Raw genomic sequence first — 24,529 nt, 5'->3', positions numbered from 1 at the left:
CTGGGCAGCCGCCTTGTCTTCAGTATACATGTTCATGAAATTCTACATTCAACATTTTTGTGTACACATATGCAGTATAAATTGGCATATTTTAAATGTAAATTGTGCAAAGAAGACTCCTCACCACAGCTTCTGTCATCTTCAATGGCCCAGCTATATTGTGTCCTTTGTCTACAATCGCCCCTTACACCTGTTCATCTTGCCAACATCAGCTTTTGTTGTGCAAACACAATATTGTTGGGTTTGTGGAGGCGCCAACAGCAGACAGAAGTCTCAGGTTGCCCAGAGCATCACACTGCCTCTGCCAGCTTGTCTTCTTTCCATAGTGCTTCCTGGTGCCATCTCTTCCCCAGGTAGACAACGCACACGCACCTGGCCGTCCACATGATGTAAAAGAAAACATGACTCATCAGACCAACGTACCTTCTTCCATTGTTCCATGGTTCAGTTCTGGTATTTGCATGCCCATTGTAGGCACTTTCAGCAGTGGACAGGGGTCAGCATGGATACTCTAGCCGGTCTGCAACTATGCAGCAATCTGCAATGCACTGTGTTTTCTGACACCTTTCTATCATAGCCAACATTAACTTTTTCAGAAATATGTGCTACAGAAGCTATTTTGTGGCATTGGACCAGACGGGCTAGCCTTTGGTGTCCACGTGCACTAGTGAGCCTTGGGCACCCATAACCCTGTCGCCAGTTCAACTGTTGTCCTTCCCTGGACTTTCCGTTTTGGAGATGCTCTGACCCTGTCATCTAGCCATCAAGATTTGGCCTTTGTCAAAGTCGCTCAGATCCTTACGCTTGCCCATTTTAACTGCTTCTAACACTTCGACTTCAGGAACTGACTGTTTACTTACTGCTCTAATATATCCCACCACGTGACAGATGTCACAGTCATTGTAATGAGATAATCAATGTTATTCACTTCACTTCACTTCACTTCACTTGTATGCGCATATAAATAATTGATGGTGATTTGAATGCTTGCGAAATTGTTTGTTATTATTTTGTACTATAACTTCTAATAAAAAGAATTTAAAAAAAAATAATAGAATGAAAATATAGTAAATGCAAGGGGAATGGAAATTAAATATATTAAAATCAACTAGATTAAATTGAAATGATGAATATAAAATATATAATACAAATATTAAGAACAAATTAATAGGCAGTAATTTACAAAATAAAGTAAATACTTGATGTAGTAGAAAGCTATGCATTTTAAATAAATGGATAGTGTCATTACAAAAATAATTCCTTTTGTGAGGACTTTTATATATTATTCACTCTAATTTAATTTTAATGTAATAATCATTCCCTTGCATTTACTGTATTTTCACTCTATTCATCAGTTGTATGTATGGGAATATGATTTTCTGCGCCTGATATATAATTTTAGTCACAAATTGACAGGGACTGGACACACCTTTTTTTTTTTTACAGCACTAGTACTTATATGTCACTTTCCATCTATTGTTACATTGAGCACTATGTGATTGTATGTGTTATCTAAATCAGAATAACCCGTGTTATAAATATTTATATGTAAAGGTATCTATTGTGGGTACTGTGATCATGTAAGTGTGACTATTTCATGTTTGCATTCCTACAATACCTTTCAATTCATTAAACAAGAAGTTTTCTGTTTACATTGAATTTCCCAGGATCGAAACCAGCCAGAAGTAACAGACAATTTCTTCCATGATGTCCCATTTGATGCCGACTTTGCTTCAAATTTGCCAGATTTTTATGCCATGAGCAGTATGCCAGGAGTGGATGGTTTTACCATGAAAGTCGATGCTCTGTACAAGGTAATTTACATAAATATTTCTGCTTTCTTAAGTTTATTTATTTTTTTAATTTTCATCACATAATGTACAAATAACTGACACATTCAAAAGGGAATATAAACAAATGACATCTTTAAGTATAATCAAGATATTTGGGGCTAGATTTACTAAACAGCGGGTTTGGAAAAGTGGAGATGTTGCCTATAGCAACCAATCAGATTCTAGCTTTCATTTGTTTAGTGCATTCTACAAAATTACATCTAGAATCTGATTGGTTGCTATAAGCAACATCTCCACTTTTTCAAACTCGCAGTTTAGTAAATATACCCCTTGGAGTTATTGCATAATTATCCCAATTGGGCTAATTGCATAAGATAAATAGGTAGACTGGTTACATTAAGACAGAATAAGAGAGAAATCTTGGAGACGTATGTAGTGGTTTAATTTTAGAGAACCGAATGGTCACATAAAACTAGATGTGTAGATAAACACATTTCGAAACTACTGATGTTTTCTAACACCATAAGGTAGCACTTTTACATTTTCTGCTGGCTTATGTTTAATTCCCCCCCCCCCCCCCCCTTCCATCGCATTCTGGTAGTTGTAGTTACAAACAGAAGTGATGCAGGACACGTGCGAGTCTGGAGTATGGGCGGTGAAGTCGTTAGGAGCTTCACTGTGTATGTGCTGGATCCACGTATGCTCCGAAGAGACACGCTATCTGCTTTTCAGAGAGTGGAACGGGGGCCTCGGAAGAGTGGCCTGGCATTGCTGGGCCTATTTCACCACCGGGCCTTGTACTGGAGTAGTGCAGTAATTTTCTAATTACCTTGCAATTCAGAATCAGCAAAGAAATTGGTTGGACTGTTTTAATCCACTTACACAAAGAAACTAATAAATAGGGCTGTGTATGCTGTAACTGGCATGTAACTGACGATCATTGGCTCTATCAGAAATAGAGAAATTACAAATCTAAACCGCAAGAACATTTTAGAAATTGTTCCTCTGCAATTTGCAGCCCAGACATTTTGTCATTTCATTTCTCTCTGTGACTTAATGACTTAAACCTGCTCAGTTTACACATCTATAATATCTGTTTCTCGCAAAGTTTTCTGTTCATTGTGGAAATCAGTCATTGACATATTGGGATTAGTACATTAGGAATAATTTTAAATGCTTACTTTTGTTTTATATTCTTAATAAAGAGTTGCCCTTTTTTCTTGAAAAGGTTGAAACTGGGCACCAGTGGTACCTTCAAGTAATCTACATTATTGGTCCCGAGACAATGGCAGGAGCCAGAGTGCAGCGATCTCTCACCTACCAGCTGAGACGCACCCGCAGGGATCTGGTGGACAAGAATGGCAGACTTACACTGGATGACTCTTTGATCTACGACAATGAAGGAGACCAAGTCAAGAATGGCACTAACATGAAGACTTTGAGCTTGGAAATGGAAACAGCTGCAACAGCGGCATCCCAGACAGGGGCTTCCATTGGAAGCGCGTTTGCAGCCATAATGTTACTGATGCTTGTTCTTTTGTCTGTGTGCCTTATAACACAAAAGTGCAGGAGTAGAAAGAAGAAGCCACCTAGGGATGCAGCAGAGGAATATCCGCTAAATACCAAAGTGGACGCTTCAAGGAAAAACATAGACCGGGTGGAAAAGAACTTTAACAGGCAGCACTGCACTGTCAGGAACGTCAACCTGCTTAACGAGAGCAAAGATGGCTACGAGGTCAAAGGCGTCAAGATTAAGCAGATGAACCTTGAAGTCAAAGTTCATAATAATCTACATGACGGAACAGAAGTTTGATGACACATTGGCACATAAATATATTTTGATACAAAAAATTCTACTGTTTTATAAGTAGTAAAAAAGAGAAAGGAGCACCAGTATTTTTGTACTCTGAATGAAATGGAAAAGTAAATGAGTGACGTACAGCTGTGCAGTTCGTACTTTGACTCACAACTGAGCTACCTCGTTATGCCCACAAGTGTGCGAGATACAAGGGGCGAGGCACGTGGCAAACATCTTGTCTCTCCTTCTGCCCTCTAACAATGCACTGCACATATTTAACACACTGCCACCAAAGGTCAAGAATTTGTAATGTTATTCTACGTAATACTTTGCTGTAATATGAATACAGTGCATGTAATCAGTCACACCACTGTATACATTGTTTTGTTTGTTAGTGCCATTATTGTGTTCTTCTCAAGAATATCATGCAAAAATCCCTAAATGTTTATTTACTGTATCCTGGATATCTAGGAGTATCTTCACAGTAACAATTCCTGGATTAATACAAAGATACAGTGGCTAAACCAATAGAAAATGTACTTAAATTATACTTAATATGGCTTCATGAGTGTTAACCCACTGGATGAAAGAGTATAAGGTACAGTAAAAAAGGACCCAACAAAATGCAAATGAAAGGATACTAAAAATAGAATGCAAATCAATGTACATTGTATTGCCTATCAATATCTTGTTCTATTCTAGTCCTTTTTCAAGAGTACAGTAAACTGAATAATAGCAGTTGTCACACTCTACTGCGACATAAAATTTGGCAGTTTTTTTTATTATTTTACACATAAGACATTTTTATGAAATGGTGTGTTTATTATATGCAAAAGATGCAATTATCCAAGGGATTTGACTCTTAATTTATTACTGTGTTAACTACTGAGTATTTAAACTAGGGCAAAGACTAATAATAGGACAGTAGAGCTATGACTGGAACGTATTAAGACATGTGGAATGAAGTAATTAAACAAGGAACGGAATCTTATGGAAAAATATTAAATCTATGGGAAAAAAATAGAAAGCGATATAAGTATGTAGAAGAGAGGACATCATCAGAAGATGTTAGGCCCGCTTGTAGTGATGGCTCTTCTGCCTTATACATAAGACATGCCATTTATTAGAATACCCCTGTGACTTATCCTAACCTTCTGAATGATCAAACTAGAAAGCTATAGGACGTGTTTTGTAACTGACAGTTATGCAGCTCTATGCGTACATCAATAGACAATAAAGGTAGTGGACATACCAAGTGCTGTTATTTGAGCTTGCTACATGAAATTAATAACGACAAGGGACATTACTCAAAACGCTTTATTTATATAGCACCAACATATTCTGCACCATTGTACAATTAGAAAACTCTCTACTTTGGTAAAAAACCTATTACATATTGCTGCGGTTCACCAAAATCTACAGGCATTGGAAAGTCTAAAGAACGAACAATGGATTGTTTGATGTTTGCTGCTGGATTGGATGTTAAGAAAGCAAAGACATTAGGTATGAAATAAGGATTTATGGGGTAGATTAAGCACAGTAGTAAGAAGTTTACATTGGCAAAAGAAGCATGTTTTGTACTACAAGCCCCTTCCTGTAACTTAAAAATCTAGATTAAAGTACAACATATGTACATCTAATAGATATTTTATATTTTGTTCAAGAACACTGGTAAAGGTTTGAGGAAGTAATTTGTATATATTTTATACAATGTGTGGCTACTCTTTAAAGATTATCCTTTTCCTGGATGAGTTTCTATTTATGTGGACACAGAAACATAAGCGGACACATTCATCCTGGCTAGGGGAGGAGAAAGCATTGTAAGAAATTGAAAACAGTGTAAAAGAAAAAGTTTGCACTTTCCAACCAATTTTACTTAAAATGGTTGATCACCTTTAGATGCATTTAATGTATTGGCTTGTACATGTTCTCCTGCAATTGTTACTGAATACATTGTTTATCTGTTTGGCTTGCTTTTGTGCTTTTATCAGGCAGTTTTTTTATTTTTGGGGAAGAATTATTGGCTGTGAGATAACACATAGCTCTGTTGTGCCTTCTGCATTGGATGCAATTGTTAAATCCCAGCACATTAGCACTAATCAACTCTGCCTGAAGATATCCATACATAACTTAAAACAGCAATCCCATGTAGATTTATTTTTCTTTAACTAGCAAGTTAAGTATATTTTCAGAAATAATCTGATAGTCTTTTTCATTAGCTGCTACAAATTATTGTCTCCTTATTAAAAGACAAACAAAAATGACTGCTAGATACAGACACAATCAGTCTGTTACACAGGCTCACAACTCTCAGCGTGTCATGTGATGGCAGAGGCATGAATGATGTCACAGTGCAGACAGAACTCGGAGGCTTCCAAAATCCCTCTGCTCACTACACCATGTGCCATGTGATTGAGGATTCCTTGGTAGTTCAGATGATAAATCACTAACAAGAATATAAGGAAAAATTGTAAATACCAACATTCTTCTTATAGCATGCCAGTGATTTATGTAAACAAAACAACCCAATTTTTTGGGGGGGATTGCTGCTTTAAAAGTAGCGGTGGAAGCCACAAAGTAACATCTATTTATTTAGTAAAAGTTGCAAGAGGGCATTTGCAAGTCGGTAATTTAAAGTTTCCACAAATGTGGGAAACCCAAGTAACTGCATGTGCCAATTTAATCATGGTCCAACAATAATACGTTTTTGTTTTATGTGCATTTCAAGATATATTTTCTTTATCAGAACTTACATATGTCATTGTTTTGTGATATTTAGCATTGATTTGCTCTTTATATTTACACATTTTTGAATGCCTTATATTGTGAAACTACAAACACAACCTGGCAGCTTTATGTTGTCCTTTGTTATGTAGCCTACACAGTACCCAGATGTACTACTGTGGATGTATTATTGCCTTTCTATAACTGGGTAGGTTGCTGCTGACAGTTGTGATGCAGAAATATCAAATGCTGGAACATTGTGTGCACAGAGCAGTATGCTCCCTCGGGATACTGACAGCTTCTCTTACTCGCTACAAGTCCTGTGTGTAGGGCAGGTCTATGTTAGAGAGAACTCAGTATCCCTGTTATGGTGCTGCAAACATAGTAGGAAAACCAACATACATATTGTTATTTTATATACACATATATATTGTATGAAAGATAAGTGCCATGGAACACATTTATATTAATAAACTGAATTTGGTTACTTTGACTGTATTAGCTGTTATTTTTTTTTACACTTTCATAATGCTATTGGCTATTTTTCCACAATTTGCAGCCCACCTGGTTACAAGTACTTCTCCCTTATGGATTGAATTAAGAAGCCCCAGCAATGAATGAACTAAACTTACATACCCGGAAGTAATGAAGCTATTAGGACATGTCACATGGTGATCTAAAACATGGAAATGAGCACTTATATTCAGCACCCTGCAACATCGGAAAAATTGGCAGTAACCTATGACTGCAAGTTGTAGTTAGTTGCAGGTCTGTCCTAGAAGAGTGCTATTTAAATTTGCACAGACACTGTCTGATTTAGAGTTGCCCAAAAGTTTATTTGCTCGATGTAAAGATGTGTCTGGGAACAAGGCGCACATTATGAAGCTTATGATGATGATTGCCACATCTTTGCTTTGGACAAATTCATATGGTAGATTTACAGTTACACATTTCTTAGATGCACGCAACTCAAAATACAGAGAGGGAAACACTAATGTGCAGGCACAACAATATATAATGTGATACGTTCTTAAATCTAAACACGCCAAGGGAAGACTTTTGTTTTTGTGTAGGGTGCTGCACACGCAATCAATTAGTCTTTGAATTTTTTAAAGCTATACACAGACCAAGAGAAAACATTTGTGTTTTGGTGGGGTACTGTAATCACACTGAAATAGTCTTTGATTTTCTTAAACTTCTACGAACCAAGTGATGACTTTTACATTTTTTTTTTTACATTACACGTGTACTTCATACGCTACGGTTTATATCATTTTGCGCATTCAATATGGTTGTGTTTACCAGTTTCTCCCACAGGCATCTTACTGATGAGACCATGATAGAATATGTAGCAATGCAAGGGATACTAATGTAAAGGACTAATATATATAGTCCCTCTAATGAATGTAGCCTACAGATACTATTGATATGCTACGTCATAGTTTCAGAGCTTTACAAGACAACATCCTCCAAATTATGCCTTGAAATAAATTTGTAAGGACCCTTATGCATTCTAAACTGCAAGACTGCAAGATATATGTCTCTAACGAATGTGAACACATATTTGGTTAACATTACTATCTTTTTGTTACCACTGGGGATGCTGCAGTTGGACTTTAGCACACAGGGACTACTAATCACATTTGCATCAGAAAGGCTAGGTACACACTGGAGATTTTTCAGCCAAATATTGGACTAATCACTCGATAAACACCAGCTCAGCCACATATCGTGTTAGTGGGTATACTTACACGATGAACGACAATCGTTCCAAAGTGCAGATTGCCGTTTCATTTGGTTGGTCGTACTGTTTAATAATCCTGTTCCAATCACCTGCCGATCATGTAGTGTGGATGCACTCACGATCACAATCTCCATAGCGTTTACAGAGTCATGGTCTTTTCAGCCGATGCCGACAATGAACATGTCCTGGTGACTAAATGTAGAGAGTGCTGTGGATGGAATAATTAATTTGTTCGTTCTGAGACTGAATATTGTGTTTCAGAGTCACAGAAGCTAGCAAAATTTGTTTTGAAATGTGGATAGCTATAACAAGGCGGTTATTGAGTGTGTCAGGAATGACTACATATTGTGCTGTCATTCTCTAAACGACTAAAGGACCAGATGAAGATCATAGATCTAAAAGTAAATCGTGTGTAGTGTGTACGCATGAATCGCCCGACTGGTCGAACCTTTAGTCATTGGTACAATCGTTGTAGATAACCGATTGATCGGAAAATTCTCCAGTGTGTACCTAGCTAAGAAAGAGATGCACATTGTCGTTTACCAACCCAGGGACAGAAACTACATCTCTCACAGGGCTGCTGTGCAAAGGGGGCAGAGCCTAATGGTTCTGTGTATTTGGACACTGGGAAATCCCAAGCAGAAAAGGAGAGAGATAGAAGAGCATCCTGAGAGAGACTGAGATGTCAGATAAGTCCAGAGAACATGACCCCTAGCAGAAGGGCACTGGATTGTGGTCTGGGCAGAGAGAATTGACAGTCTTGAGAAATATCAGAGCAGAAGAGAGCGGTGCATAGAACCTGCTGGGGAATCACAGTATGAAGCTGAAGGAGGAGGTTTGCACGCATCTCTGAAGAATGATATTTTGCAAGTCAGCCATTTTGGAGGGAAATCAAATTCAGATCTTAGGACCACACTAGTGCAGATGAGTAGTTGTGGTTAGTTTACCTATCTGGGTAATTCAAGTGCACAAGGGCTGAAGAGTCAGGGATAGATGGGTGGGCAAGTAAATGTGCACCAAGGGGGTATATTTACTAAACTGCGGGTTTAAAAAAGTGGAGATGTTGCCTATAGCAACCAATCAGCTTCTAGCTGTCATTTTGTAGAATGTACTAAATTAATGATAACTAGAATTTGATTGGTTGCTATAGGCAACATCTCCACTTTTTTAAACCTGCATTTTAGTAAATATACCCCAAATGTTTGTTTAATCAGCATTTGAGCTTATACCGCAATGTGATCCCTCTGGTGTTAAATTAAAGTTCTGGAGCTACCCAGGATACAATTAAGCAAGGATACAAGTTGAGCATTTTACAGTTTGTGCAGCAGAAGCCAACCTTCCTGTAGCAACAAGTGTTCATTTATTATGAATACCAATATACTGGCCAAATTTATTATCTAGATAACTATTGAGAACAGAAATGACTGCAACTGACCCTAGCTATATTGGCATTGGTATCGATTGTGTTACTAATAACATTTTATGGATTATGGACAATTCATTCAGATTGTAGCGTTTAACCATTACTTGTCCTGCCTCTGTTATAAGTTGAAGCTTTCTCTCTCTCTTTTATGTACTATGGTGAAATTGAACAATTTAAGTTATTCACCAGACCAAATACCTGCTGAGACATCTCCATAGCCACAAATTCTCCAGGAGCTCTAGTCAGACAGGGACAGCAGCACTAGAAAACCGTGACCATATCATAGAGATTCACCACAAACAACTATCCCTCTAAGAGAGACAAGCAGTATGCCTAGAAGGTAAATATCCTCATTTTTTTTTAGACCCTTTTATATGTCATTTTAAATATTATAATCGGGGCTGGACTGGGACTAAAAAGCAGCCCTGGCATTTAAATTACACAGGCCCACCTGAGGCCCAGTAGGAAAGAAATTGTGTGCCGAAAAGGGCGTGGCCACATTGTGTTGTGGGTGTGGCCAACATGGGGCATTGATACATACATTATAATAAAACATTACATTTATCACGCCCTCCCATCCACATCACGCCATCCCCCCAGGCACATTATGACACCCTTGCCCACTGTACTTATCTATGCTTCTGATGCTGCTGACATCCATCAGGGTGGGAACTTCCTGTAGAGTCAGCAGGGAAGCTCTTAGTCTCACGAGATTACCACATCTTGTGAGACTTAGAGCTCCTCGGCTTGCTCTGCAGGCTGTGTCCTATCCAGGGACTGGGAGCAGCTATCCACTCCCTCCTCCTAGCCAGAGCTGGATTAATGCCTGGGGTATTTAAGACAGGGGGCCCCTATTATGTAACATGGTTATCATATTAGACAAAATGTTAGACAAATACACAGGCAATACTTTGTGCAATACTGTTAGTTGCACATAGCTCTGCCTTTACAAGCAGTACAGTGTGAAGTGGGACTTACTTCCCAACTGATCTTGTAGTCGGATCAAATCTCACTAAACGAGACAGTCACCAAAATTCGGGAATTCCCCACCAGTGTTCTTGTCACTTTCACCACCTGTGGCTGCTGGTGTCTTTAGTAGCTGCTTGTCTGGATCCTCGAATGCTGGAGGCCCTATTTTGAAAAAAAAAAAATGGGTACATGTAATTTAGAAACCTCCAACCAGCCCTGGTGTTTAATCAATGCAACCCATGTTTTATAATTAGGCCTCCCTCCAGTCTAAACATTAAAATACTAGTATTCACGTTTAATAAATACACAGTCAATCCAATCCAAGTTTCAGCACAACAGACAAGAGCTGATCAGCTAACAGGAACTGAAAGTTACAACCGGCAGGGATGCTAAGTCCTCCCTGCCTTAAATACATAGTGTCAGGCGCCGTTCCCGCTGATCCCCTGTCAGTCGGGGACGGATGCCTTCTCTTCTTTCAGCCGCAGCGCTTGTTGCTGTTCTGTCGGGCGCATGCGCCCTGGCTCGTCCCGTTGCCTGGCAACGGAACGCTACTTTCCACGCTGATTCCCCGCCCCTGGCTCCTCCAATCATCAGCATTCTGGCCTTATTTAAACCTGGCTCTGGCGCCATTAGGGTGCCAGAGTAACAGGTTATACCTAGTGTTCCTGGTTATCCTGATTGTGCTCCCTGTGTTTCTTATATATTGTTGTGACCCGGCTTGGCGACTTCTCCTCCTTCTTGTGACCTACTTGTACTGCGACCTCGGCCTGTTGACTACCCTCTTGGATTCTCCCTGGTACTGCTATTCCTGATTGGCTCGACCCGGACCGTCTGCCCCTTCTACACTACACCGGCAACTGGCTAGTAGGACTGTGACCTGCGTACCCTGTGCAGCGAAGTCCAAACCTCCTTGCAGGGGTCCCTGGTGAATACCAGGGGTACGTTAGACTCCACACCTATTAGTTCAGTAGCGTTAATACCGGTTAGTGTCCCGCTATTGTTACCCTCAAAAGGCTATCCGCCTGACAGTTTACTCTGACCATGACAGACGGCGCTGGTGAACCCTCCGCTCGAGACCTCCTCATCCATTTAGGGCAACGAGTGGAACAGCAAGAAGCTAACCAGGCCCAACTCCTGCATTGTATACAAGGGGTAATGTCCCGCCTGGAAGCCCTGAACCTTCCCCAGGCGGCGTATCCAGCTCCTTTTACTCCTCCTAGCGTGAGTAGTGCTACCTCCAGGACTCTACGGATTCCCACTCCCGAAAAATTTGACGGTAACCCCAAGGGATGTCGAGGATTCCTCAACCAATGCTCCATCCAATTTGAACTTGCACCAGAGAATTTCGCCTCTGAGAGGTCCAAAGTAGCCTACATCATTTCTCTTCTTACCGGACAAGCCATGGCCTGGGCCTCCCTGCTGTGGGAACGTAATGATGTATCCCTCTCTAACTCTGCCGTATTCATCGAAAGTTTTCGTAAAGTGTTCGATGAGCCTGGTAGGGTGTCTTCTGCCGCCTCCAGTCTTCTTGCCCTCCATCAAGGATCCCTTTCAGCTCGTCAGTACGCAGTTCAATTCCGTACTTTCGCCTCTGAATTGGGGTGGAATGATGAAGCCCTGACAGCTACCTACTGGCAAGGTTTGTCGGAGCCCATTAAAGATGCTCTCGCCTCCAGGGACCTTCCAACCAAACTGGATGAGCTCGTATCACTAAGCATTAAGGTGGACATCCGTCACCAAGAACACTCTTTGGAGAAAAATCAAGACCGACGCCCTATTCGCTTGGCTCCTCGCTTTCAGTCTCCAGCCCCTCCGGTTGAAGAACCTATGCAGATTGGACGTTCTCGTCTGTCTCGGGATGAGAGGGAGCGTCGGATTAGGAACCACCTTTGCTTGTACTGCGGGGAGTCCGGTCACCTACTCTCAACTTGCCCTAAGAGGCCGGGAAACTCCACCTCCTAGGCAATAAAGGGGAGGTTGTCCTAGGATCCAGTCTCCATACTCCCTACTCCCTAAAGGATACCAACTTTTTGATGCCAGTCACCCTCAAATATATGGATACTTCTCTGGAATGTTTCGCCTTCGTGGATTCTGGATCCGCAGGGAACTTCATCTCCGCCACTCTGGTGTCCAAGCTTCAGATACCCTCTCATCTATTGCCGCAGCCTTTGGTCCTCACCGCAGTTGATGGTAACCGCGTCAGTAACGGCTCCATCACCTGTATCACGTGTCCAGTTGGGTTGCAGGTAGGGGTTCTTCACCACGAGTGGATTGAGTTCCTGGTCATTCCGCAGTCCGTTAATTCCATCATTCTGGGTTTAAACTGGCTCAGAACGCATGCTCCACAGTTTGACTGGCTTCATGCCCAAGTATCCTCCTGGGGTCCTTCTTGTTTTGACAAGTGTCTCTCTAAAATCCATCCACCCAACCACTTGCCTTGTTTTTCTATCGCCTCTCAAAGCAAACTCCCAGAACCATACTTAGAATTCCTGGATGTTTTCTGCAAATCTGCCGCTGAGAGTCTTCCTCCACATCGTGCGTGGGATTGTCCCATCAAACTTGTACCTGGGAAAGCCATCCCTAGGGCCAGGGTATATCCGCTCTCTCTACCTAAAACTAAAGCAATGTCCCAGTATGCTTCTTCAGTGGGGATTCATCAGGAAGTCTTCCTCCCCCGCAGGGGCTGGATTCTTTTTTGTTAAAAAGAAAGATGGCTCCTTAAGACCCTGTATAGACTACCGTCTCCTTAATGCAATCACCATCAAAAACCGTTATCCTCTTCCTCTGATTACAGAACTCTTTTACCGCATCCAGGGTGCCAAGATTTTCTCTAAATTGGATCTTAGAGGAGCTTATAATTTGATACGCATTTGGAAGGGCGATGAATGGAAAACTGCATTTAACACCCGTGATGGGCATTACGAGTACCTAGTGATGCCCTTCGGGCTCTGTAATGCTCCAGCAGTGTTTCAAGATTTTGTCAACGAGATCTTCAGGGATCTTCTCTACCAATCCGTAATTGTCTACCTGGACGATATTCTAATATTTTCATCTGATCTATGTTCCCATCGTCTCCACGTCAAGACAGTTCTTTCTCGTCTTAGAAAACATTCCCTGTATTGCAAGCTCGAGAAATGTCTCTTCGAATGTTCTCAGGTACCTTTCCTTGGCTATCTAGTATCTGGCACTGGTCTCCAAATGGACCCTGAGAAAGTAGAAGCCATCATCAAATGGCCGTTACCCGCAAGCCTCAAAGCTACACAACGCTTCATCGGATTTGCCAACTATTACCGTCAATTTATTAAAGGTTTCTCTTTCATCATCGCTCCTATTACGGCCTTGACCCGCAAGGGGGCCTGCTGCAAACCGTGGCCTGCTGAAGCGATAACAGCCTTCGGAACACTTAAAGAAGCATTTATCGTGGCTCCCATCCTTAAACAGCCAGACCAAGGGAGACCTTTTCTGCTTGAGGTTGACGCTTCTTCAGTAGGAATTGGGGCTGTCTTGTCCCAAAGATCTTCATCCGGTTCTTTGGAGACATGCGGATTCATTTCTAAAAAAAATTCCAGCTGTGAATTGAATTATGGGATCGGAGACAAGGAGCTTCTAGCCATTAAAATAAGTTTGGAGGAATGGCGCTACCTTCTCGAAGGGGCATTACATCCAGTGACTGTAATGACTGATCACAAGAATCTTACTTACCTTCAGGAGGCCCAGTGCCTCAACCCCTGCCAGGCTCGCTGGTCTCTTTTTTTTTTCCCGATTCCAGATCATCTTGACCTTTCGTCCTGGTTCTAAAAATTGTAAAGCCGATGCACTATCCAGATCATTCGATATTTCGGACTTCTTGGCCTCGGAAGAAAATAAGACCATCTATAACCCCATTCAAGTGGTGGCAATTACCAACTCCTCCTCCACCTCTCCTCCTCCTGGTCGTTCCTTTGTAGAACCACATCTTCGGACCAAACTCTTGTGTTGGGCACACGTATCTAAATTTGCAGGTCATGCCGGTTACAAGAGGACTAAGGAGTTTCTTTCCAGATATTATTGGTGGCCTTCCCTAGGTTCTGATGTTCGCAAGTTCGTATCAGCATGCTGTGTATGTGCACGTCACAAGACGCCTAGGCAAAGTCCTTCTGGTCTTCTGCTTCCACTTCCCATTCCTGACTCCCTGTGGATCAGTATTACGATGGATTTCATCACCGACCTTCCTCGGAGTCACGATTTTAATACCATCTGGGTCGTGGTAGACCGCTTCTCCAAGATGTCTCACTTCATCCCATGTAAAGGCCTTCCTTCATCTCCTGAGCTTGCAAACCTGTTTTTAAAGAATGTCTTCCGTCTCCACGGGTGTCCTCAGGAGATCATCTCCGATAGGGAAGTACAGTTTGTGGCTAGATTCTGGAGAGCCTTTTGCACCAAGATTGGAATCAAACTCAAATTCTCTTCTGGCTATCACCCTCAAACTAATGGACAAACAGAGAGAGTAAATCAGGATCTGGAGTGTTTCCTGCGATGCTTTGCTTCGGAGAATCAAACTTCCTGGAGTGACCTCCTTTACTGGGCCGAATTTGCCCATAATAATCTCTTACATTCTTCCTCGGGTTATTCTCCTTTTTTTGTAGTCTATGGCAGACATTCTACTCCTCCTCTCCTATCCGGGACTCCAGCTTCTCCTGTGCCTGCAGCTGACTCCCTCATTCACGATTTATCACAAATCTGGATGAAAGCCAAGGCGACACTTTCTACTTCAGTGCAACGATATAAGATGACTGCCGATCGTCGTTGAAAGAATCTTCCGGTTCTGAGAGTGGGAGATCATGTATGGCCGGCTCCGAGTTCCATTAATGAAGTTGGCTCCCCGGTTTATAGGCCCTTTTTCTATCTCTCAAGTCATCAACCCCATGTCTTACAAACTCTCATTACCTCCTTCCCTCAGAATGCATAATACTTTCCATATCTCCCTCCTGAAACCTCTAGTCCTCAACAAATTCTTCAAGGAACCTGTCTCTCCTCCCCCCGTCAAGACCTCTCTGGGGGATGAATTTGAAGTGGAAAGAATTCTGAAAATTCATTTTGTTTGAGGTAATCCTCAGTATCTTGTGCATTGGAAGGGCTGTGTCCCTGAGGAGAGATCCTGGATTCCGGAGGCTGATCTTCATGCTCCTCGACTCCTGGCCAAGTTTCTGAAGACCAACCCTTCTCTGTGGGAGAGGAGGAGGCGGGTACTGTCAGGCGCCGTTCCCGCTGATCCCCTGTCAGTCGGGGATGGACGCCTTCTCTTCTTTCAGCCGCAGCGCTTGTTGCTAAGCAACACTCGCGCTGCGGCTTCCGGTGGTCTGTTCTGTCGGGCGCATGCGCCCTGGCTCGTCCCGTTGCCTGGCAATGGAACGCTACTTTCCACGCTGATTCCCCGCCCCTGGCTCCTCCAATCATCAGCGTTCTGGCCTTATTTAAACCTGGCTCTTGCGCCATTAGGGTGCCAGAGTAACAAGTTATACCTAGTGTTCCTGGTTATCCTGATTGTGCTCCCTGTGTTTCTTATATATTGTTGTGACCTGGCTTGGCGACTTCTCCTCCTTCTTGTGACCTACTTGTACTGCGACCTCGGCCTGTTGACTACCCTCTTGGATTCTCCCTGGTACTGCTATTCCTGATTGGCTCGACCCGGACCGTCTGACCCTTCTACACTACACCGGCAACTGGTTAGTAGGACCACGACCTGTGTACCCTGTGCAGCGAAGTCCAAACCTCTTTACGGGGGTCCCTGGGGAATACCAGGGGTACGTTAGACTCCGCACCTATTAGTTCAGTAGCGTTAATACCGGTTAGTGTCCCGCTATTGTTACCCTCAAAGGCTATCGGCCTGACAAATAGGTGATCCAATCAGGAGGGAGAAGGCACAGGCACACACTCTTAATCAGCCACAGAAGGCTGTTAATAAATTAGGCATCTTGCGCACGCGTCTGGCTAGATCAACATGCCGGGACGCGTTGCTGCCAAAAAGAGCGTCCCGACCATTGCTTGTTGTCATGGTGATGGCCTGGACATGGGCGGAGAGAGAGTTTCGGCAACTAAAGGCTCCGCCGCGGCTCCTAACAAAACACAGATATTCACATGATTACACGGAGAGATCAAATCATCAAAGGAGGTAGATGTCCTCGCGAAGTTGTAGAATACTTGAAGAAGCAGAGGCAGTATGACCAGGTTTGTCAGAGATCTTGTGAAAGGAAGCTAAAAAGGATGCACAGTTCTTGAGCAGAGGGTCATTAAACTCCTATAACAGGAAGGCCCAGGCTAGGGCTTGTCTTGAAAGCAGAGAAATGACATAAGCGACTTTCGTACTCTCAGTAGGAAAGTTATGTGGAAGTTGTTTAAATTGAATAGAGCATTGGATCAGAAACCCTCGACAAGTTTTAGAGTCTCCATCGTATTTTGCTGGGAAAAGAAGACAAAGACCAGAGGAATGTATAAGAGCTGCCACTGCAGCAGGATATTCAACAATGGCTGGAGAAGATGCAGAATTATTATATTAAGTATTTTGAAGAGCATCTAACCAGGTAGACAGGCCTTGCATGCAACTGGACTTGGGTAGTATCTTGTCTATCCACTCTTCCCAAAAATATCCTTAGGAGACTGATAACCAGTTGAATCCATTTTTCCAGATCTTACTGTCATGATTTACTCAGAAAAGGCAGGATTCTAACAATATAGCTCCACCCACAATGGAGGCGTGTAGTCTAAAGAGGTGAAGGTCTTCGCCAGGGACCCCAAAAAGAATATATGGTCTTTGCTGCTAGCACCATGCAGGTCTCATGGTTCTATGAATGGGTACTAGGCAAAATTGGCAGGTGTAACGGATGTTCCCAGGCAAGGACGATAACTGGACAGCAGAGAATACTGGACCCTGAATGCCAGGATTAGCTGAGAAGCACAGGACGCAGGATATGTAGAAAAGTACCAGACACTGGATACCAGAAAACACTAGGAAGCACAGGAAAACAGGAGCCAAACAATTCAGCAGCAGCAGGCTATCTGGACATCTGGCACCATATTGCCAAAACAGCAGGTTTAAATAGGTTGGATTATAAGGGGGAGTGGAAGGCAATCAGCCAATACAGGGAGAGGGAAGATTATAAAAGACAGGAGTGTAAATTAGTGGTCCAAATTTAATTATAGATTATATGTAAGGGTTTTTTTCTGATTATTTTATTACAGTGACTTACTATTTCATCACCAGTGGGACAATAATAATATTTGTATGATGTGGCAACACTTCTACACTTACAACAATACTTCCAGATGCGGGTCACCATTTAAAGTACATTTTTGTGGCACTACAAGATGCTGCATTTTATAGGAGTGATTAGCAAACACATCAGCCATTGGTCTTTGCAGGTTAATGAGTAGTATAAAAAGGGTCCCAAAGGGCCAATACACTGAGGGTGGTTGAAAATGGTGTTGGTAGGAAAAGTCTTGTTTGATGTTTTGGAGCAACATCTGATTTTGGAGTCAGCACTGACAGGGAGAGAGGAACATCCACAGCACCAGGCTCCTCTTAGGCTACGCAGGCCATGTGGGGTTTTTTGTGTTTTTTTTTTTATGTTGTTATGTTGTGTTGCAATCATCTACATGTATTTGTTTAATTGTAAGTGATTCTGGACATGGGTGTCAATCCTGATTTATGACAAGCTCTGTCATAGAGGGGGTGATAGAACTTACCTTTAGCTTTTAGAAGTCCACATTCATGTGCCTTCAAACATTTGGAGGTGTTCTTGTCTATGCCCCAGGTAAGGTGTTGTGGTGCTGTATGCGGCATAATTTGGCCCTAAACCAAAGTATACCTCTAACACCAGCATTATACAGTAACACACCAGGTGATCTCATTTCAGCAGCTGATGTTCATAACACAAAGGATGGGAGGCAGGACATAGAAAGAAGCATCCATACATTTTTCAGGTGAGAATGGTTTTTAAGTGTAATTGTAGTTTATTTTTGTATATAGGAAAACAGGGTCTGAAAGCGAGCGCACACAGGACTTTCAGAGATCTGTAATTCAAGGTTCACTTGTGAGATATAGATATATAATTAAATCATAAAGTATGTATTACATAGACATTATGGGCCTGATTCCTCAAGGAACGTAAATGCATTAAATTGTACTGTGCATGTCCAGAAACGAACTATATGACAGTGAATGCAACAACATCCAAAGCACTTTCTAATGCAAACAACATTTCAGGGACGGAACAGGGAGGGGACTGAGCATAGTCAATGTACAGTAAGGGCATGCCAAGGTCGAGCACACGCAGCAGCGTCCGATTCAAGCTTTGGGCATCTCTAAGGTACGTGATATTCAGTCCTATCACTAACATGGGGGAAAAATATGAAACATTTTTAAACGTTTTCTCAATAATGATTATATTATTAACAGGTGAAATATTTTTTTCCCCTGTGCATTCTACTGGAACTTTAAATTGAAATGTATTGTACATATCCTGCAGTGTATTGTGCCTGTCTCAATACAGCAAGTGCCGTATACCCGTATTCAGCAAGAGACGTTTCTTGAGATCTGCTTGTAGCTGTATATGCATGTGCATATGGCCGAATTATACGTGTTTTAAAAAAAAGCACACAATAAGTTCATTTTGCATTCCTTAATGAATCAGGGTCTATAGGGGACATTAATCAGTTGTAGTTCCATGTATGGCCATGGGGTGGCAGCAACAGTGTGGAATATTTTAAAAGGATTAATCAGTGTCCACAACACAGTCAGGATTCCACTGCAGCATTACTGGGGTTTAAATTGTGAGTGAGGAATATAGAGCAGGGTTATAGTAAGGACGCTCCGCATAGAAGATCGCTAAAACAGTGAAGGCTAGTTAATTTATTAAGCTCTGGAACCAGGAGGACAAGAGAGAGTCGAGAGGAGACACCAGACCCACGATCCCTAGCAGAATAAAGGTTGCGACTCACCAAGATCTTCAGGCATATATATAGTTTAGCCTGGGGGCAGAGCAGGCAGTCAGGGCAGATTAATCTGAGGAAGCGGTGGGTTTCAATTGGATGAGACAGGTCTTCAGTCCAGGGAGACTTCTGTTGGGGGCCAGATAACTATAGGTCCAGACTTTGAGGCAGAGAGCGGCCTATTACAAGTACCCGCACTGACTGGTGACTGGTGATGGATGGGTCAAATTCGAGCAGGAGGGCACCGCTCAGTTTTGGATAAGTTCTAGGAGACAGTTCTGGGTAGAGAGATATGTTTGAGAAAGGAAAGTTCTTGATTTCCCAGGATAATGGTTCAGAGCTCTGCAAAGTGATATCCTCAGACTATGGCTGCTAGGCCATGTCGCCAAACAAAGTCTCTTATAAAAGCAAGAGCTTTACAAACACCCTTCTCAGAGCACCTGAGCTATACCCTCCATCCGGCACCAGCACACTCTCCTCACCTGCCAAGTGCAGAGAAGCTCTAACCACCTGAGTGCCACTTACATGACTATAACACAGGGCTGAGTGCAGGGGCGGATCTAGAATTTTTTTCTACCCCAAGCGATATAGGGGGGGGGCGATTTAAGCCCCGCCCCCTTTCTAACTTCTAAGGCTGCCGGCGGCCGCACAGTATGTGCAGGTCCGTTAGGCAGTGATAATGTGCTGTCCCGCTGCTCTGATTGTGTTTAAAACACAATCAGAGCAGCCGGGCAGCACATTATCACTGCCTAACGGACCTGCACAGTGTGCAGCCGCCGGCAGCAAGCCCCTGCTGGGGGGAGGGGGGCGGATCCGCAAACCCCCCCCCCCCCCCCCGGATCCGCCACTGGCTGAGTGATCACACCTCGCAGCCCCACCAACCCATTATGCACTTGTACAATGCCTTCTCTCACTACTCCCAGTGTACATTAGAGTCATAAACATTTAGCTATTTACTATATTATGTTATACACTGTACTCATTTAACAAGGCATTTAACAGCTATACACATACCCACAGCATAAAGATTATTATACCGCTATAAATATATCTAAGCTATAATCACCGTAATTAAACAGCTATAAACATTTTCCCTGTACTGTAAATCTTAGTTGGGCTATCTCATCCACACCTTTCTCACCCCATACCCCTCCTGCCCCCCATCTTTCAAACTCCTCTGCTGGACTTGTGGCACAGAACACCGCCAGCAAACTAAAATAAAGTACAGAGAGAAACAAAGAGGACACATCTAGAGAACAGAGGAAAAGACAACCAAGGAGAAGAAAAAATACTTCAAGGAAAAGTGGTACATACTACAAGGATAACTGACTCATACCTACACAGACAATTGATACACCCATCACCCTAACCTACACTCACGACTGAATCTCCCTTCACACCTGGCACATCCAGTGATGAATTCTAAAGACAACAGGTATAGGACACATCGAAGGTAAGCTATTGAACCACCCCCCACACACCCTTTTTCTCTTCCTCACAGAGCACATAGACACAGACACCAGTCCTTAATAAAGGGACCTGGAACTTCTACCCTCCGAATTGGCAGCAATTAACACCTCACACAACTTCAAACGCAGACAGTGAAAATCACCTGCAACCGTCTGCACTGAAACTATATATATACAGGTGCCTTCTCCCTTAGCTTCCCAGTCTCCACTCTGACCAGAGATGTGAGGAAGCAGTGTAGGTGCAGATGCCGGCCATGTCTACAACATAATAATAATGCTATATTTTAGTATACAAAACAAAAAGACAGTTGCTGTCAGTGCTTATCCTCCACACTGCATATCTGTCTATCTAGCAAAATTAAAACATGAGGTATTAGTTCATATTTTGATCAAAACATTTAAGCCTGTATCCCAGCGTTAAGGGCACCTCATTATATGCAGGTCCTACACTGACCTATATGCTTTCAACACCATTAAAATGCAGTTTAAATCAGATACACTCACCTATAGGGGATAACATCTAGCAAGAGTTGGCTTGTAAGCCACACCCAAATGAGCCTTAAATAGGCTTGATAGACAGTTGCCAAGACAACATAAGGCAATATTTTGAGATAAAACCAGTGAAAAAATAAGCCTTCACTCAAGAGGCCCGTACTCGGTATATCCCCTATTATATAGGGTACCAGCTGCATGGCAATAGAAATGCCCATATATGCATACAAAACAAAAGACAGTTTGGACTAGGCCCCTCATTTCCAGTGAAGGGCAATCTTAATGCTTCAGCATACCAAGTCATTTTGGACAATGTTATGCTTCCAACTTTGTGGCAACAATTTGGGGAAGACCCTTTTCTATTCCAACATGACTGTGCCACAGTGCACAAAGCAAGGACTACAAAGACATGGTTTGATGAGTTCAGTGTGGAAGAACTTGACTGGCCCGCACAGAGCCCTGACCTCAACCCCATCAAACACTTTTGAGATGAACTGGAACGGAGATTGCGAGCCAGGCCTTTTTATCCAACATTAGTGCCCGACCTCATAAATGCTCTACAGAATGAATGGGCACAAATTCCCACAGAAACACTCCAACATCTTCCAAGAAGAGTGGAAGCTGTTATCACTGCAAAAGGGGGACCAGCTCCATATTAAAGTATATGTATTTAAATACAATGTCATTACAGTCCCTGTTGGTGTAATGGTCAAGTGTCTGAATGCTTTTTTCCACTTGGAGTATACACTTTAAATACCATTAAAATGCAGTTAAAATCAGATGCACTCACCCCCCAGGTATAGCTTACATCTAGCAAGGACTGGCTTGTGAACCACACCCAAATGAGTCTTAAATAGGCTTGACGGAGAGCTGCCAAGACAACATAAGGCAATATTTTAGGACAAAACCAGAGGAAAAAATAAACCTGCGCTCGGTATATGCCATATTATATATGGTACCAGCTGTTTTCTGAATACAATTTATTTCAAACCCAAATATTTGTCTTTTTCCCCCAATTATAAAATAATCGTGTAGTGATTTTGTGTTACTTTCAACTTTAAAAAAAATATTGTAATTGTAAATTTTGTATATATAGTACAGAAGACATTTCATTAAAATGTTTTTGCCCATTATAGTGTTAGGTGATAATCTAATTGGTGTAGTGATTATGAATTGCATCTAAAATATACCACAAATACACAACATAAACCTGTATAATTGCTTAATTGTACAAATTAAGCACTACCAATTGTGTTTTTAAAATTACACAAATGTAAAGCACAAACATAAATATGGTTAATGGGTGTATAAAGTGTATGCTTGTATAATGAATTGTCATAGACAAATAAGTCATTTACACCCGGTTCTGCATCTCCACACAGGTGTATTTTGCATCAGCCATAAATGCAGAGGTGGATGCAATTGTGCCTAATGTATGGTCAAAGCAAAACTGGTGCATAAGCACACTATGCTGCATTTTCATGCGCTTCCAGCTTCGCATACTGTGCAAAATTTTATTTGGATGCAAATTACGTCTGTGCCTTTTTTACGTAAATTGCATCCAACTCAGCATCAGACCCTGTATGTCAAAACATACACTTGTTTTTATTGAATCATGGGGATCCATGTCTGGGACATGCCACTAGGGGACATCTCTTTCCTAATGTCCTATCAAGAGGACAATCAAATGGGTATGTTTAGATAGAGTTTGTCACCACTTTTGTATGTCTCTAACTTGAGATTTTCAGTTTGGCCTAGACCAAAATATTGATATTTCACTGACTGTGCGGACAATTTCATTCCATCCATACAGCCACATTACACCAATATGGCTAGTCAAACAGCAGTGGCGCACACAGGGGGGGTTTCTGGGTCTCCAGAAACCCCCCATCCGCTAAAAAGTGCCCTACATGTCAGCACTGTAGTATACAGCAGCCGCGGCGCTGTCTAAGAAGAGTCCGCGGCGGTGCTGTATTGTATACAGCACCGCCGCGGACGCTTTTTTGACAGCGCCGCGGCTGCTGTATACTACAGTGCAGCCGAAACGGCGCTGCCGCGCATGCGCGGCAGGTCTCTAGAATTTTTTTTTTCCGGGGGCGGAGGAAACCCCCCCTGACAAATCCTCCGTGCGCCCCTGAACAGGTTATAGTCATGGACAACCGATGCATATCTATACAACTATTATTATTTCTCTTTCTAGCCGTTATCCAGTTCTTTATGTAAATTTTCATGGCTAACCTCTTTCAACCTATCAGTGCGGATGACTCAGCAATGATGTATGCGACACAATCATGAGTTATAGGCACCCTGCATGTCTGAATAAACTTCATCATGTGCTTCTTCACAGCTTTGATCTCCTCTCTGTCCCAGGTTTCTTTCCGCACTTCTTTACACCCTCAAAGAAAGCAAAATTGTCCATTAGAGATAAATCTGTAAAACACAGAGAAAACAACATGCTTTGAGTAACTAAACAGTGTGCTACACCAATCTTTGGAAACCTCGGATGTGCTTTCGTCCTGTGTTGGATGTTAACATCATCCCCTTTTGAAAGGACAGTATTGATCGAAGGCGTGCCCACTTGTCTCTCTGGTTCACGGAACTCATCACTCTATAGCTAGACCGGTTCTAAAGAAGAATGGATATATAAATGACCAGTTTAAAAAATAAAAATGTAATCCATATATCATAATCTTGGCTTTGAATTCAGCCAGTCTTCCACTCTTGAGAGCCATTAATAGTTTGCTGATCTTGGTTACCTTCGGGGAGATATTAATACTGCTGGTGCACTCTGATGTCGTGCCCAAGGAAGTCTGCCAATCGATCCAACTCTGGGTTGAGAACTTTTTAAAAAGTAGTAACATTCTTTCAAAGCTTTGTGCAAAACATTGGTTTGGGATTTTTAACTCCACATTCCTGAGCAAAAAAGCGTATACAATTGGAGCCTCTGACATGTGACAAAGCAGCTGGTCTTGCAAACATGTAGACATTTTAAGCGGCCACACATATTCTTCACAGTTCTCTGTAAGAAGTACCATTACTTTGCGTTGCTGGTGTCAGCAGAATTTGAACTTTCCTACCTTGTGTTCCTCTAATTTCAATCCTTGCGAAGTGTGATCAGAGCTTCTTCTCAAACTTGGGAAGCATTAGGGT

General features: G+C 42.2%; 1 protein-coding gene across 1 annotated transcript in view; it reads left to right on the top strand.

Annotated features, from left to right (window-relative positions):
* Positions 1-6,802, top strand: part of FRAS1 (Fraser extracellular matrix complex subunit 1) — a 410,417-nt gene extending 403,615 nt beyond the window's left edge. The window contains exons 73-74 of the mRNA XM_075203987.1: positions 1,668-1,814; positions 3,022-6,802. Coding sequence (XP_075060088.1) covers positions 1,668-1,814; positions 3,022-3,606 — 732 coding nt within the window. The 3' untranslated portion in view covers positions 3,607-6,802. The remainder of the gene's footprint in view (positions 1-1,667; positions 1,815-3,021) is intronic.
* The last annotated feature ends 17,727 nt before the right edge of the window (positions 6,803-24,529 follow it).

This window comes from Mixophyes fleayi, chromosome 1, assembly GCF_038048845.1.
Source record: "Mixophyes fleayi isolate aMixFle1 chromosome 1, aMixFle1.hap1, whole genome shotgun sequence".
In the NCBI taxonomy this organism is placed as follows: Eukaryota; Metazoa; Chordata; class Amphibia; order Anura; family Limnodynastidae; genus Mixophyes; species Mixophyes fleayi.
Note: the sequence above shows the minus strand (reverse complement) of the source record. Positions and strands in the feature narration are given on the sequence as shown.